General features: G+C 47.5%; 1 protein-coding gene across 2 annotated transcripts in view; it reads left to right on the top strand.

Annotated features, from left to right (window-relative positions):
* The window catches only part of pard3ba (par-3 family cell polarity regulator beta a), a 168,772-nt gene that overhangs the window by 33,994 nt on the left and 117,278 nt on the right, over positions 1-17,500 (top strand). For both annotated transcript variants that reach the window (XM_076303066.1, XM_076303067.1), the window contains exons 3-4: positions 2,911-3,082; positions 14,003-14,142. In XM_076303066.1, coding sequence (XP_076159181.1) covers positions 2,911-3,082; positions 14,003-14,142 — 312 coding nt within the window. The remainder of the gene's footprint in view (positions 1-2,910; positions 3,083-14,002; positions 14,143-17,500) is intronic.

Below are 17,500 nucleotides of genomic sequence, written 5' to 3'. Positions count from 1 at the left end.
GAGAGAGAGCGAGAGAGAGAGAGAGAGAGAGCGAGAGAGAGGGAAGGGTTGGTAGAGGGGGGGGGGTGAAGCATGAGATGGGGAGGAGCAATGCGACACCCCCCCCCCCCCCTCTGCTGTGATTTATGGCACGCATGCCAATTCTGTCTGAGTGCTTTATTGTTTTTCCTGAGAAGACAGTTATGGATGCAAATCATTTCAAAACAGGCTGCCACACCTCTCTTCTCCTCCCCTTTCTCTCATCTCTCACCCCTTTCCTCCTCCTCCTCATCCTCCCTTTCCTCCTCCTCCTCCTCCTCCTCCTCCTCCTATCTGAAATATTCTCAAGGACCTGGTTACCTCCTCCATCTCTCCATGATGTGAAGCGCTGTCGTTTTGGTTCTTTTGTTGTACATCAGTAAGCAGCCATTTTCCTGTGCTGTTCCAATGGGTTGAGTTGAAAGGAGGGAAGAGGCCAGTTTGTAAGTCTCAGAAAAGAAATTAATCAGCCTAATCTTCCTCTTTGTTAGTCTGCCATTTGGTCAGCATCTCTCTCTCTCTCTCTCTCTCTCTCTCTCTCCTTCCATCATATTCTTTTTTTATCTCTTCTGCTCTTCTTTCCCCTTTTTCTCTCTGGCTCTGAAGCTCTCTTTCTCCATTCCTCCATTTCTCCTTGTTGTCATCCTCCCATTCCCCCTCCCTCTCTCTCTCTTTCTCTCCTTTTTCCACTGCCTCTTCAGGAGGTGTCCGTGACATTGTGTTTGACAGCTTCTGATTCCCTTGTCAAGTGTGATTTGAGCATGGACACTTTACATACACACCTGTTAACCCACACACACTTGCGCCGTGTCTATGTGAGCATCTGTGTGTGTTCCGTCATTAGAAACGTGATTGCTACTCATCAAAGTCCAACGTGACTGTGGCCAATCCATTTCTTCAATTTAGCTTCTGCTAATGTGTAGCAGGAAATGAGATGGACCTAAATCAGACCTAAATGCTGCTGGTTTGAACAGGATCCCTCGGAGTCTGGTTCCGATGGTCGGTCATCACCCGACGTGTCGAGAGCACAAAGTCAGGTTATGCACAGGGATGGGTATTTTCTTTAAAGTGGAACAGGTCGAGTGGGGGGAACATGGGTCCTGAGAATCAGGTTAGTTTTGTGATTTGCAGCTAAAGACACAGACACACACACAAAGAGAGCTATCTACAGATTGAGGGAACTCGTAAAATGTAGACATTACAGTCTTGCAGGTCTGTGTCAGTTGAATATAGTACTATTTTCCAACTTAATTTCAGTACAGTCATCAGCTGTGTAGTTCTTTGGGGGGTGGTGTATGGAACAAATCAGGCTTGCCCAGTCCAGTGTCCAGTTCATGTTCTCTATGCAGACATCATGGACTCTATGTCCCTTTAAATAATGCACTGTCTGACTCGTTTGTAGTAAATGACCTTAACAAGCAGTCTTGCCGTTGAACAGGGATATATGCGTCCAGCTATTCCCTTTGGGCCTGTGCTGTCCTGTAGTGTGATGGACTAGCATGGGAGTGGCCCTGTTGAATGACCCCTCTTCATTAGTAGTATTAATCCCATATGAGTATGGTATTGATGTTTGTATTGATTACCTCGTTGTACGTGAGTGGAAGGACATCCAGCGTAGGCTAGAACAGCATGGGTCAGTCTTTTAGTGCTTGCCACTGGGCAGACAAGAAATATGGATTTGTGTGTGTGTTTGTGTGTATTTGTGTGTGTGTCTCTTTGTGTATCACCAAGCCTCCCCAGTGTGGATGATGTAATATTAAGCCAGTGTTTATTTTTATATGCTGTATTTTGTTCTGTTGTTGAAAGGGGTGAAGTTATACTGCATGTTATGCTTGTCAGACTGTCACCTTTGAGACATTTGCAAGCATAGCTTTTTCAGTCGTACATAGCAATCACCCCTCAAACTGCAATCACGTCGGCAGAATGGAAAAAAAGACTAAAGGTTTCAACTACAAACACATTTCACTCAAAAAGGACAACTATTGTAAAACAACAATTTCTTTGTCTAGATGTGTATAATAGAAACCAGGGTTTCACACTATAAATGCAGAATGATGGCAGTGCTTCTTAAAGCCACCTTCATAAGATTGACATAATCATGCCATAAAGATGTCACGACAGAAACCAACTCCTCAAGATTTGTCATCATATTTAATGTCTGATGATAAATCAGCCTCGACTGTCGCTGATGGCTCAAGTAAACAATTCCAGAAAAATCTTGATTTATCTGAATAAAGGTCACAGGCAGGCTTCTGACATTTCTACAGGGCATCATTTCAGCATGACCACTGCCTGTTGTGCTCTTCATGATGTGGAAAATTGTTTGTTTGTTTTCTGGTTGTTAATGTGTTTGTTTTTGTTGTCTGTGTGCAGCTGAATTGTATTTACGTCTCTGTTGTGGTAAAAGTTCTGTGAAATCCATTGTCATCACTGTAATCAAATCATGTTCACTGAAGTTGCGCTCATATTTTCAAGTGTGTGACTGCAGTAGGTGTGTTGAATACATTTTGAGTCGTGTGTATATGTGTGTCTTTGTGTGTGTGTGTGTCTGTGTGTTTTTTCTGTCCTCTAGTTTTACTTTTTTTGCCATAATTTGTCCTCACAACGGGACTTCATCATGCTTTGTTAGGTTCTGCTGGATATTCTTAGCTCAGCCTGTTTGGGAGTGTGTGTGTATGGGTGTGTGTATGTGTGCGTGTATGGGTGCGTGTATGTGTGCGTGTATGTGTGCGTGTATGTGTGTGCTATCCTTTGTCCTTGCCACAGCTTTGTCATGCTCTATAAGGTTAAAACATGCTCTGCATGGTGCGTGACACGCTGTGATCTCACCCTGTGTGTGTGTGTGTCTCTCTCTCTCTCTCTCTCTCTCTCTCTCTCTCCCTCCTCCTGCAGCTGGTTGCGGTGTTTGAGGAGTTCGACGTCCAGCAGAGGGCAGCGGTGAGCCCAGGGGGCAGCGTGGCATCTGGACGCTCCAGCTCCCCTGACCGCCCCGACCCGGAGATCAGCGCTCTGATGCCGGCCAGCGGCAGTGAGATCGAGGTGACCAGCTCAGCCCTCAAGTCCAGTACGTACCAGGCCTCTCCGCTCTCACCTCCTCACTCCACATCCCGGGGCTAACTCACCGCTGGTGATTAAAGTGATAGATCATAGGGTGTAAAAGACGGCTGAACACACATCCCTTTTCTCTTGCTTTATTCTTCCTTTTCCGCGTTTGCCACATAAAAATTGGACTCCCGTGACTTTTTGATCAAAGTTTTGATTCTTGAGCTGTTATGGTAGACTTACTTGAAGTACACTTAAGCCTTAAGGTAAGCTCATGCTTATGGGCTTGAGAAGTTTCTGTTGCATTAAGTGTCTCTGAATTAATCTAGACCTAATATATATAGTGCTTTCAATTCAGGGAAAATCAGGGAATGAATCTAATTCCCCTTGTCCTTTTATCATCAGAGCAGATTCATTTATTTGAATTCAGTTTCATTGTTGCTTATTGTTGCTGCTTATGTTATTAAGGAAGATGTTTTTCTTGTTCCTTCTATTTAGTTCTCTCCAAGGTACACTGAAAAGAAGCAAATGTATGCTGATGGTTTTGTTCTTTTTGTGTGTGTGTGTGTGTGTGTGTGTGTGTGCGTGTGCGAGTGAAGTGAAGTTAGTTGGTCATAAGCGGTCAGTGGTAGTCCCTGTTGCCTGTTTTTCCTGTCTGGGGCAGCTTAAACAAACACTACGTTTCCCAGATGCCCCGGCACGGGCCATCGACAGCCGTATGAGCTCACAGCCATCGCGGTGCAGGATGAAGAAAACAGCTGTGGTTCTCACAGTAGTGTATGAGACTCTTTCAGTCCTTACCCCTGTGTGTGTGTGTGTGTGTGTGTGTGTGTTTGTACTGTATATGTTGGTGTGTGTGTGTGTGGTGGCATCATTAGGACAGGTGTCTTGCTCAGAGACAAAGCCCACAAATGAAGACGGCACTGTTTATGAAAATGTGTGTGTGTGTGTGTGTGTGTGTGTGTGTGTGAATAAGGACTAGAAATAATTCCCATGTCTGGACACATGGTATAATGAATACAGCTTAGAGAGAGGGAGAGAGTGTGTGCTAGAGAGAGAATTTGGATTAGCTTTAGCAAAATATTATCAATGGCATGTTGAGTTGCTGCTAGTGGGTGTTTGCCCAGCAGTGATCTCATCTGTAGTAACACTTGCGTGTGCATTCACAGCCAGGAAACAATGAGATGCGGTCGAGCCAGTGGAGGGTGAAAAAGTGTGGAAAAAGGATTGAAAGCTCCCAAGAAAAAGCCCCTGCAATGCTATGTGTGTGTGTGAGTGTGTGTGTGAGTGTGAGTGTGAGTGTGAGTGTGAGTGTGAGTGTGAGTGTGAGTGTGAGTGTGAGTGTGAGTGTGAGTGTGAGTGTGAGTGTGAGTGTGAGTGTGAGTGTGAGTGTGAGTGTGTGTGTGTGTGAGTGCCTTTGAGCCTCTGAGACAGCAGCCCCTAAAAAGGCCAGCTCCTTGCCCTCCGTTAGCATAATGAGCTAAAGAGCATCATCCTTCAGACTGCTTCTCTTTCAGACCTAGCTCTTCGCCTCTAAGCCCATCTCTTTAAGGCGTGACTGACAGCCCGTCGCCTGTCAATCAATCTCTCACTTACTCATGCCCACCCCCTTCCACACCTCCCGCTCCCATCCCAACAGCTGGGCCCTCTCTCTCTCTACGCTCTTTGGAGAGGCTATGACCCTCGAGTGCCATCTCTTTCTCCCCCACTTTAATTTTGGGGTGACCCAGAACACCCTGCTCCGTCTTGGGAACCACCCCGCCAGGGGCCCCTCCTGGGGCACCACCTGCCCCGCCAGCCCCCACATGTGGGCACCAGGCTGCCCTCTGGCCCCTCAGAGCTCCAGCCTGTGTGCACTGGTCTCTCTGCCTGGGCTGCCAGGTCTCTCCAGGCGTGGTGGTGGTGGTGGTGGTGGTGGTGGAGGTGCTGCTCATTTGGGGGTTAGAGCGTGGATGACCCACTTAGAGTTTCTTAAACGCAGATGCTGGAGCTGTTAAGCGCCTTTTCAAAGGCATGCAAATTCACGACAAACTGTTTTACACATTACCCTCGCTGTCTGATGTGTGAAGTGTGTGCACACACACACACACACACACACACACACAGATATACAATATTATTTTTCTTCACACTTTTTTGAGAAAAGCACAGTCTCACCCTCACCTGCAACATCTCACTGAATGTACTCATACGCACACTTACTTCCTCTGATACATACTCACAAGCACTATCTTTCTGATATGACAGCGTTCCTTCTCTCTCTCACTCACACACACACACACACACTTTTCTCGGCAACTTCTAATCACCCCTCTCCCCCCACCCCCACCCCCTCTGGTAACTGGATTACCAGGCCTAGTCAGGGAGAAGCCAGCTGAGCGTGAAGCTCCATTTAAATGGCTGCCTTTTCTTAACCAGCTCTTAGCCCCCATCCCTGCACAGCCACTGCATCCCCAGCTAATTCAGTTAGCCACTGACCTCCTGCAGCACCTCTCCCTGGAGCGAGACTGATTGAATAAGAGCTTCCTTTGTTGTGTCCGCAACACTCTGTGTCCAAATTAGAAGTGCGTGCACACACACACACACATATATATATATATATATATACACACACACACACACACACACACACACACACACACACACAGTGAATGTGGCTCTGTCCATGCAGTGGCCTCTCAGTGGCCCTTGTGTCCATGTGGCCTTAAGCACATTGGGCACGGTTGCCTTTGTTGTGGCGTGTAACGTGTAATGGAGCGTTTGTGAATGGCGTGTTCGTATGGAACGCAGCTGACGCCGCTGTAATGGCATTGTGGGCAGCCGTAAATGATTGAGCACACACAAACATCTGCTCAGCCTTGGGTGTAAATGTTGTACGTACGTGTGTGTGTGTTTTCATTCGTGCATGTCTGAGGGCCACTCAGGGACAGGTGTTTTGTCTCAGTGTGTGTATGTGTGAGCGTGTGTGTGTGTGTGTGTCTCTCTATTAGTGTTTGACTTTGGCCCCCAACTCGGAGACAGTTGTATAGTCCTAATATGTCTGTCATGTCAAGTGAGTCTCATGAATGAATCAGTCTGAATGTGTATTCGTCTCCGTCTCTGCACGACGCCGAGCCACAAAAGAGACAGGTGGGTGTTCCGACTGCGTCTGATCTCAGCAAACACCACCTGCTGCTGCGCCAGCTGGCCTGGGATCAGCCCTGGACCATACGCGTCAGCTAGCGAACACAGCACTCACAGCGCAGCCAGGCTCCGTTTTCGTTTCAGGAGCCTTCGTCCAGAAACCCTCACTGTATATACGCACTGATTGGCGGCGGCGGTGGTGGCGGCTTCCTAACATCCCAGCCATAACTTTCAGCCCCTAAAACCGACCGCGGCTCCAGGAATTCCCTTAATAGCTCACCTCTCCCCCACCCTAATCCCAAGCTAAACTTTTTACGAGCGAAGCATATATGTGGCGAACGCTCTCATTTTGAGCCGCAGTACCGCGTGTTCAGCGGGCCCTTTTTCACCCCCCCCCCTTCCTCGCAGTAATCCCTTCCACATTTGCTTTACTGCCTACATTCCTGCCACCCATAAAAGTCAAGGCAATGCCACAATATCACAATATCTCCTACTTTCCCCCGACCAAAGGAGCTAAATGCGTTGGCGTCATGGCACTTTCATCAGAAGCAGGGTCATATATCATCTCAGGTGGCCTCTTCTGAAATGCCACAGCCACCTTTTATTTTGTTGGGCTAAAAAAGTTACTATACCCAGCTGCCCGATTTAGTATGTTAGATTCGACTTTCAGACCACCTTGCGTCCAAAGCTGCAGTTATGAAAAAAATATCCATTTTAGTTACCAAGGTAATAGTTGGTGTAACATAATAATAATAATAATAATAATAATAATAATAATAATCTATCAAAGAAATTGTTGGTGTGATGGTCAACTGTCATTCTTTCTTGTTGGACTTGGAGTATAGAGTGTGTAGGGTTGGACTGAAACACTATAGTCAGATGTCCGATGTCTGTCCAGTATGCTTAACATAGGTAGTATTAATATTACAAATGGTGGGAGCTTCAGCTGTTATGTCCAATACTCACAGATGCTGCAGCAGCGGCCATTAAAATTGGTCGCCGTGGCAGCAGGACCATCCCTCACCGTGGCAGCATACGCTGGCTGTCTGGAGGGAAGCGGGTTGGCCAGGGTGCAGGGTGATGGAGCCTTGGCGCGGCGCGGTGGGATGATTAGAGCCGCATCGATTCCCTGACCTGCTCTCACCCATCACCGATACTCTCCTCCTCTCCTCCTCTTCTCTCTCTCCCCTCTCAGTCACTGCCAGTGGGAGAGGCTGGATCTTTATACCCGACTCCCATGAGCACCTGCAGTATGCAGTGGAGGAGGCTAGGATTGGGTCAGGAAGAGGCATGGGGATGGAGAAGGGAAGAGTCATCCCTCTCTCTCCCTCTCTCTCTCTTTCTCTCTGAAGTTCTGTGCTACTAATACAACCAATAAGCCATTGCTAACCACCTTATCAATTAGATGTAGATGCACTCATTAAGTAGATTATATACAGACCAAATAAGACTATACACACACACACACACACACACACACTTTTTTTTTCTTGCCTGGTTTTGCTCATCCTCCTGACCTCGCAAACCCACTGGCACAGAGACACACTTTTCCAAACATGGTTTTGATACAAACCTTTGTTTTGCGAGGACACATAGATACACATTTTGCCAATGGAATCCACATGGTCATTTCCTGACTATTTTATCATCCACACACACATACACACAATCCAACCTCTCTCTCTCTCTCTCTCTCTCTCTCTCTGTCTCTCTATCCCCCTCTCCTCTCTTTCTCCTTATCTGTGTCTTCCTCTTCCTGTCATGGGGCTGGTGTTCGCTTAGCCCGACGGATGAATTAGGGGAACTGTGGTGAGAGAAGTAATGACTCGTGATCCACGGAATCTGCTCACTTGACCCTCCTCAGACTGCCGTGTCCCTCCATGACCCTCTCTGAGGGTCAGGGGTCAAGAGGATTCGCCCCACTGCTGACCTCCGCAGGGCGCTTGATGGAGTTTTCCCAGGATGCACTGCAGTGGACGGGCCAAAGCAGAGATGTTTGATAGAGTGCCTTTGCTTAACCGCAGTGAACCATCTGCGCTGGTGGTCCGAGTGCTGAGCTGTTGCACACACACACACACACACACACAATACACAATCTTCATTGACTCCCTCCACAGCCTGGGAAAGTAAAATATAAAGAACTCATTCATGCTGTTCATTCGGTTTCAGTGCACTGAAGATGTGGAAACTTGATGGGAATGTGCAATGAATGGCTAGTTGGTGTAGATGTGTATGTATGTACCGTATATATGATTGCTCTTTAGGTTTACATACAGATTGCCATGGCGATGCCCCTGTATTACCCAGGCCCACAGCAGAGTCTTTGTGAGCCTGTGGAGAGCATTTTAATGTTCTCTGGCAAAGAGGTCCTGTGTGTCTCAAGGCACTATGCAATTATAGATGTTGAATAAATGGGACATAGGCAGTTTATGTTGAAGAATGCATTCATTTCCAGGGATCTTTGCACACTGTATAATGTTGACCAGCTTTGACTGCCAAAACCCAGCCCAGAGGACACACACAGACACACACACACACACACACACACACACACACACACACACACACACACACACACACACACACACACACACGCACACACACACACACACACATTCCTGTCTCCCTTGTGCTTGGTTGAGGTCACAGCCCCGAGCAAAAGTCTTGAGTGCTGTAGGTCCCTTTGAAAGATGGTCATTTTGTTTTGTAGATGACCCTTCATTAAGCTCGTTCTTTCTGGTTTCTGTACATGGAGACGTTTCCACACCCACGGCTGGTGAGCTACGTTAAGTTGCTCTGGGTGGTGGTGAAGTAAAAAGGGATGACTCTGCTCATGGGAGAGAACCTGCTGTAGTCTATAATATTCAATGGCCGAGAAGGCACGTTGCCTGGCGCCGTCTCTTTCACAGTGTAAGCCAGACCTTAAACATGACATTTTGATGCCATGTTTTTACAATCCCAGTGCAGCTTAGAACCTGAGTTGAGGTCTCAGTAGGAGCGTCCAGATGTAAACACGCTACCCAGAGCACTAGTGGGAGGCGGCTACTGGTACGGATGTCTCCCTCACCAACAGGTCAATTCTGTTTGTTTAACTGGTATAAACAAGTACCAGTCACAGATCAGCATCAGGAGCGGGTTTTGTTTATGTGTGTGTTTGAGCGAATGTTGAGAATGACCTCATCCTTAACCTCTGCACATGAAATGGAATCCGTTTCGCCCTGCACTGCTAACCAGTGTGTGTTAGTCCAGCCCATGAAATTCTTTCCAAGCATCTCCGGACTCTCTCTGACATTGGACACTATATCACCCTGCCTGTATATTTATTCCCGAAACTCCCAGACTCATTTCAACCTGTTGGGGGTTGAGGGTGGTGTGGTGTGGTGTTATTCAGTCGTGTGATTATAGGGTGGTGCCACAGGGCCCTTGGGATGCTGCTCCTCCCTGGAGGGTGTAGTTCCCATGGTGACCTTGACATCAGCCAGGGGCAGGTGTGGTTGAGCGGGTTGACGAGAAGTAACATCTGGGCGTTTTTGTTTTCAGCTGGACAGTGGACCTGGCGTCTATGTCATGCACTGTGCCATCGTTTTGGCCTTCTGTCCTTCCTTCCTTCTTGCCTGGTCTCTCTTTACTGACACATTCACAGTCACAGCTTCCCTTGTCCTCTACTTCAAAGATCAGTTGGGCAGCTTGGCCTACTGATGGACACCTTCACTCAGCAAGGCACTCACTCTTGAAGTTCCTCCTGAAACCCTGCGTTGTCCTTGGCGACTGAGGGTTAGCATTGCCTTGAAGACTTTTCACTTAACATCTTAACTTTGTCCCCGAGAACTTTTGTTTCTGGGCCCTTTTAAGTGTCAACGTGTCCAGCACAGAAATCCACTCTCTGATGCCTGATGATGGATCGCCCCGAATCAGCTCGCTCTGGGCACTCGATAGGTCAATAATGAATGAAGCAAATGCACGAAAGGGGGGGAAAAAAACATCTCCGCTCCAATCTCCCCTCATTAGGCCCCGAGTGAATTTGTGCTTGGGAGTGCGCGCCTGCCCATCGATAAGGCTGCGTGATTGATTTGAGGGAAGATTCAAGTGTAGATGGGTAGTGATGAGAATGATTACGAGAGAGAGAGAGTGTGTGTGTGTGTGTGTGTGTGTGTGTGTGTGTGTGTGTGTGTGTGTGTGTGTGTGTGCGTGTGTGTGCGCAAGGCAAGAACCATGCAAGGCCAGAACACACCCAGTGTTCACTGGTTAACTGCCAACACACACACACACACACACACACTTTCTCTCTCACACACAAACACACACACTTTCTCTCACACGAACACACACACACACACACTTTCTCGCACACACTCAAACACACACACTTAAACAGGCACACACACCCCCACACACACACACACACTTTCTCTCAGACACACAAACACACGCACTCTGTCTCTCTCTTTCTCCACCTCTCTCTCTCTGATACTTTTCCTTCATCCGTCTAATCAGTGGACTGACCCTCTCAGCACACCCTCCCTGCACTTCCTGATTAAAGGAACACACACTCACTGCGAGCGTATAGATTATCCCTTAACGTCTGCTTAAGGACTTCACTCTCATATCAATCTATTTCAAGTGGGGCGAACGGAAGGTATTTTGAATGCTTCAGATCTATTTTTTAAATGCAGTTTACCACCACGGAGATCATATTCTCACACATCTCATTTTAATTTCCTTTTGTTGTATTTTTAGTGACTCCCTGGAGGGCTTTGACAAAGCAAACACACTGCGAGGGAATATTGCATAAAGCCTAACGGCTCCTTCGCTTCACACTTACTCAGTCATCTCTATTAAATCTTGTTTTAATAAGATTGTGGCGATCAATACCAAATGAATGCTCGCTACACTCAATTTGGGGACAGGCAGAAGATTTGGCTTTTGGTGTCATTAGGAAATGAGAGAGAGAAAGAGAGAGAGAGACAGAGAGAGAGAGAGAGAGAGAGAGGTGTATCTGTTGGATCACTTTGTGTTTGTCATTGGTCATCTTGGTATCAATATCCTCTTTCACGTCACATAAATGCATGGGTGTTATGTCAGCCATTGCAAACAACAGGGACACTGACTTGGCACAGGTGGCGATGAGGGGAGATATGAATGTGTTTTTGTGTGTCTGTGTTGGTGGATTTGTGTGTGTGTGTGTGTGTCTGTGTGTGTGAGTGAGTGAGACATGGTCAGAGAATCCATGCTCTTAAGGGCAGGCTGAACAGAGATGATCTTAACACCCCAAAACTCACCCTTACCACACTTTCTACTTGTGAATCTCTCTCTCTCTCTTACCACACTTTCTACTTGTGAATCTCTCTCTCTCTCTCTCTCTCTCTCTTACCACACTTTCTACTTGTGAATCTCTCTCTCACCCTTACCACACTTTCTACTTGTGAATCTCTCTGTCTCTCTTACCACACTTGTTACTTGTGAATCTCTCTCTCTTTCTCTCTTACCACACTTTCGACTTGTGAATCTTTCTCTCTCTCTCTCTCTCACCACACTTTCTACTTGTGAATCTCTCTCTCTCTCTCTCTCTCTTACCACACTTTCTACTTGTGAACCTCTCTCAATTCAATTCAATTCAATTGAGCTTTATTGGCATGACAAAAAAATACAATTTGTATTGCCAAAGCATACATATATGTAGTAGAGTCTCTCTTACCACACTTTCTACTTGTGAATCTCTCTCTCTCTCTCACCACACTTTCTACTTGTGAATCTCTCTCTCTCTCTCTCTCTCTTACCACACTTTCTACTTGTGAATCTCTCTCTCTCTCACCACACTTTCTACTTCTGAATCTCTCTCTCTCTCTCTCTCTCTTACCACACTTTCTACTTGTGAATCTCTCTCTCTCTCTCTCTCTCTTACAACACTTTCTACTTGTGAATCTCTCTCTCTCTCTCTCTCTCTCTCTCTCTCTCTCTCTCTCTCTCTCTCTCTCTCTCTTATTTGTGCTGTGGTGGACAGAAGAGCAGTAGCAGGCCCCCCCTGGTGTGAGAGCCACAGGACCTCTAAACAGGGTTCCCCTTCTGGCATAATGAGTGTAGGCACCCTTCTCTTTGTGCCTGGTCTCATAAGCGTGCAGGGGCTTGGGCTGTGTGTGTGTGTGTGTATTGGAGATGTATGTTTGACTGTGAGAAAGTGAATCTCACTTCTCACTGTTACGGGTTCACCCATTGACTTTGAACTGCGTTACCCGCGATATCGGGAGTTTTTGGACATTTGCACACGCTCCCTTATAAACATTGACTGCTTAAATAATGATGTTATTTTGTTAAGGTGTATGGACGGCTTATGAACACAGGGGTGATGTGTTTAAAGGGAAGGCCGGCGCGGGGCTATGCGCCAGTAACGCATTCACGCTCATTGTGTTTGTAACGCGGTTAGTTCGCGATTTCATTCACAACACTCAAAACTCATTTGTCACTGCTTATAACTTTATACTTTACCACCTCCATGACATGTAGTGCGGTACCCACTATTTCATGTCCCATTTACTCCCTGTTTCTGTCTAAAATCCTGGTTAACTCATACATACTGTTACTCACACATTTCCTGGTTCGCGGTCCAGTTTGACTGTGCCTATGCGGATGCGCGCGCCGCTGTAGGGGCAGTATTTCTCCCCGTCCCAGGGCAGAGGGGGCAAAGCATTGTACACAGGGGTGTTTGGTTGATAGTAATGTTTTGTATGTATATATGTGTTGTAAATAGGTGGTGTAAATGTGGTATAACATGGTTGATATAATAGGAATAGTTTGTTTTCATGTAATGTTTATTTTGTATTTAGTTATATGGCCTTAGCCTAAAAATAATACCCTGATAGTTGGTATGGTCCAATTAGTCCTGAAGGGGCCAATTTAGCCTAATACTTTGGCCTATTTAAGAGGGCCTCATTCTGCATTAGGGAGAGAGGGTGAGTACTAGCTTGCTGTGAGGCTAGGTGCAAAGTATTTTGTTCGCTGTGCTACTGTTTGGAGCTAAAAGCATTGTGCTATTTTGATTTATTTTTTTTATCATTTTTCTTTCTTGGAATTCTGAGTTAAGTATAAATAAAATGTGATATTGTTTAGGATACAACGTTGAGCTCTGGTTTCCGTGCTTTCCACCTCCACTATCTAAAGCCAGTGAGCCTACACATCCCCATACTTGGGGTGACGCTCCGGTCCCTCACATTGACCAAGAGGTGCATGTGTGTGTGTGTGTTTGAGGGGCTCTTTATGAAGCAACTGGATAGATGTTGACCTGTTGGGGTTGTGAGGTGGAGAGCTGTCTGGATTACACACACACACACACACACACACACACACACACTCTCTCTCTCCTCGCCTACAAGGCACTACTTAACTATCCAAGCGTACAGCCCATGGGCCTCTGTTCCTTCATACAATGCGTCCAGACAAACACTATTGTTTGAACTATTGTCTGATATAAAGGCCATATTATTCACTGGTTGGTGTGCTTGTGGTGTGAAATGGACAGATTTGGAGTGGATCGTTGGTCATTTTTCTCATTTTAATCTCTTCCTCTCTTTTTAATCTTCTGTCCTGCTCTCTCTTATCCCTTTCTCTCTACCCTTCTATCTCTCTCTCTCTTCCTCCCTCTCTCTATCTCTCCCCACCCTCTTTCTCTCCTTCTCCCATCCTCTTTCTGTCTATCTTTCTCCTTCCCTCTCATCCTTTTCTTCCCTCCCTCTCTCTCCCTCTCCCTCTCCCTCTCCCTCTCTCCCTCTCTCCCTCTCCCCCCCCCCCCCCTCTCTCTCTCTCTCTCTCTCTCTCTCTCTCTCAGATACTCCTCTGTTGGTGCGGAGCAGCAGTGATTCAGCTCTGGCTGTGCCACAGGAGCTGGAGGCCCCAGAGCCCAGACGCAGCCCCGACACCAGCCCACCCTCGCCCCCGGCCCCAGCCACGGCCAGGGCCCCAGCCACGGTGAGACGCAGAGGGAGGCAGAGGGAGGGAGAGAGGGAGGGAGGGAGGGGCAGTGATATTACTGAGGGAGCTTTAGACCGGGTAGACGCAGAGGGGATAAACAGAAACAGATGTTCAGATTTAGACAAATGGCTGGTAGTGAATGTAAGATATAGATAGATAGATAGATACTTTATATAGATAGATAGATAGATAGATAGATAGATATGGAGGTGGGTGTGGTTTGTGTGTGGTGTCTATATGTATGTGTGTGTGTGTGTGTGGTTTGTGTTTGGGTGTGTGCTGGGGGGGGGGGGGGGTATTTAAACACAGAAAAAAAGTGAAAAGAAAATGAAAGAGTGCAAACAGGAAGAGAGCCTCTGGTCTGGGGGAGATGTGGAGAGGCCAAACGGTGCGGCTCTAATGAAGCCAGCGCTCCCTCAGCCTCCCTCAGCGCCTCTGCCTGAATCCATCTGCATTCATTACCAGGGTCCTCTCACACCACCCTACTCCACCACCCCACTCCACTCCACCGCCACACACACCCAACAGTGCTCATACACACGAGCCAATGCTCTCCACCCCTCACCGCCTGGAAAAGACAGATTGACTGTCGGAACGTAACAACTGTCGCAGCCATCAGGTCTTTTTCCTTTACCTGTTGTTTTAAAGGAACACGCCAACTTTTGGGGAAGTTAGCGTATTTCCCATCTACCCCAGAGTTGGATAAGAGGATTTACCCTTCTCTTCAATGTGTGCAGTAACCCAGTCTGACACCTTTAGCCTAGCTTAGCATAATTAACTTGAAGTGGGTTAGACAAGTTAGCGTATAGCTAGTTAGCATATAGCTAGGGATCTCTAAGGGAGGTGCTTATTACCCAAAAAGTGTATAATGCAAATAGAGGAAAAAAACAGCCAAATATTGGCCAAAACAAATTGGTAGCATATATCGGTAGCTTCCATCAGCTGCCCCTGATTTCTAAAGATCGGCCTTGGCCATAGAAACCCCCATATTGGCTACCTCAGGAGGAACTGCCCCCTAGGGCCATGGCAGGGCTTTGTGAGGTCATTGAGACGTAGCGTCTGAGGCTAGCAGGCACCTAGTCCTGCAAGGCCAGAAGCGCCTGTCGTCGAGGTGTCTGGTCAGCACGGCGTCAGCCTGGCTTTGATGCAGACACGCTCTGACAGACGCGGGTTTTGTAACGAAGACGGATCACTCCGCTGACTTTGCCGCTGGGGTCAAAGGGCATCCATCTGATCTTGTTTGCCCCACGCCTTCCATCTCTCCACCCCTGCCCCCCCCCAAAGCTATCATATCCTGATTTCTCTATAGCTACTCATCTTCTCACCACTGTGTGCTTTAGGGAAGCAATTGCTTTCTGTCTCCCTGTTCTGTTTTTCTATCTCTTCCACAGCTGAGACCTGCTTCTCTCCCTCCCTTTCTCTCTCTCTCTCTCTCTCTCCCTCTCTCCCTCTCTCCCTCCCTTTCTCTCTCTCGTTCTTTTCCCCCTCTCTCTCCCTCCCTCTCTCTTTCTTTTCTCCCTCTTCCCCTCTCTCTCCCTCCCTCTCTCTCTCCTTCTTTTCTCCCTCTCCCCCTCTCTACCCTGTTTCCATCCCGGGGTTCTGGGGACGTGCAGCTCACGTTTAATTTCCCATTTCATTGCATCCTTCTTTTTTTGTTGCCGTCAGTCCTCTGCACCTGTGGCACTCTTGAGCCACACGTACACACACACGCACACACACACACACACACACGTACACACACACGCACACACACACACACACACCTACCTATGCCTTCACCCTTAGACGAACTGTCTTCATGGGCCTGCTCCTACCGAGGCCAATGTGCAGTCAGGTGGCCACACACACACACACACACACACACACACGTGCGTGTATTTATAGATATATAGGTGTCCACATGCACTCATGGGTGCACACAGACATGCTGTCACATGCAGGTGTATGTGCAGTCATACTACCGCTGTCTTTCTCTTTTACAGACAGACAGACAGACAGACAGTTTGTCTATCACCTACACCCACATACACAGTCACATGCTCTTGTTTTTTCTTCCTCTGTCTCTCTTTCTCCCTCTTCCCATCCCAGCTCTCTCTTTCTCTCCCTCCCTCTCTCCCTCTCTCCCTCTCCCTCTCTCTCTCTCTCCCTCTCCCTCTCTCTCTCTCTCTTTGTCCTGCCTCCTCTGGGCTCCACTGTATGAGCTCTTATGTCCTCCTGATCCAGTCTTCAAGCTGGGAGATTGTGCTCCTGCCAGCTCCACCTCACCGTGTCCTAGTGGCTGGCGCCCAAATCCTAAAGCCGGTACCCAGCCTCCCTCCTCCCCACACCCCCCCCACCCCTCCACCCCTCTCCACTCGTCCAGCCCTGGCTCCTGTTCTCTGCGCCGGCCGTTTGAAGCCCTTTCATGTGGCACTCGTAAACCTGGCTGCCAACCACATCCGAAATCTCAGCCGGCCATCAAAGTGTTTGTTTAATTTCAGGGAAATTTCCCAGAGGTTGGCAAAGTAATTGAACTTTTTCCTCCTGTTTAGATCTCGGATCATTCCGGAAAGGCATGTGTGAGACCGAGCCAGGCAGGGTAGTGGCAGAGGAATAATAAAAAGCAGAAATGAGAAATATTTAGCAGTCTGGTGTCTGTCTGTGTGTACTTGGCCCTGTCTGCTTTGGTCCTAGTGTTCTTTTTGTTATTTCGAGTTGTGTCTGTTTGTTTTGTCTGTGAAATAAACTCTGTGTTCTAATCTAAGATTCACATCTTGCTAAATAACTGTTAAAATGATCGAGTACTTGCAGTGTACACCATTTGGAAACCAAATTCCTCCTGGATATTGTCAGCGTGTGTTTGCATATCAATTGTGTTTGGGGAAGTTTAGTGAACCAGTGAATGTTTGGAGATGATGTAACATGTCCTGACTTTATGTTGACCTTTCCACTGAGCCCCAGTTTATCCCGACTGCTGAAGCCTGCCTGGCCTCAGATCCTGTGGGTCTGTCTTGAGAAAGAGCAACTGAAATATATTTTTGCAGTTTTGGCTGGCTCTGCACACCATAGGTCTTTGCAGCCTGGCTCTCCTGCTCATCACAAAAGCATCCCTCTCCCTCTCCCTCTCCCTCTCCCTCTCCTTCTCCTTCTCCTTCTCCTTCTCCTTCTCCTTCTCCTTCTCCTTCTCCTTCTCCTTCTCCTTCTCCTTCTCCTTCTCCTTCTCCCTCTCCTCTCCAGAGTCTGTGTTTGGTGTCAGTGTAAATGTCTGTACAAATGGTGCGGAGAGGCAGAGGCTGGTTTCGGAGGTTGTTGTGCAGGACGAGCACACAGGGATGCTGAGAGACCACACACGCACACACACATGAGCCTAGAGGAG

This window comes from Alosa pseudoharengus, unplaced genomic scaffold, assembly GCF_046254945.1.
Source record: "Alosa pseudoharengus isolate Yale_2024_CS ecotype anadromous, Long Island Sound unplaced genomic scaffold, YU_APseudo_1.1 YU_APseudo_1.1_scf_24, whole genome shotgun sequence".
Taxonomy (NCBI): Eukaryota; Metazoa; Chordata; class Actinopteri; order Clupeiformes; family Clupeidae; genus Alosa; species Alosa pseudoharengus.
The sequence above is the reverse complement of the archived record's forward strand: the minus strand, read 5'-3'. Positions and strand labels throughout refer to the sequence as shown.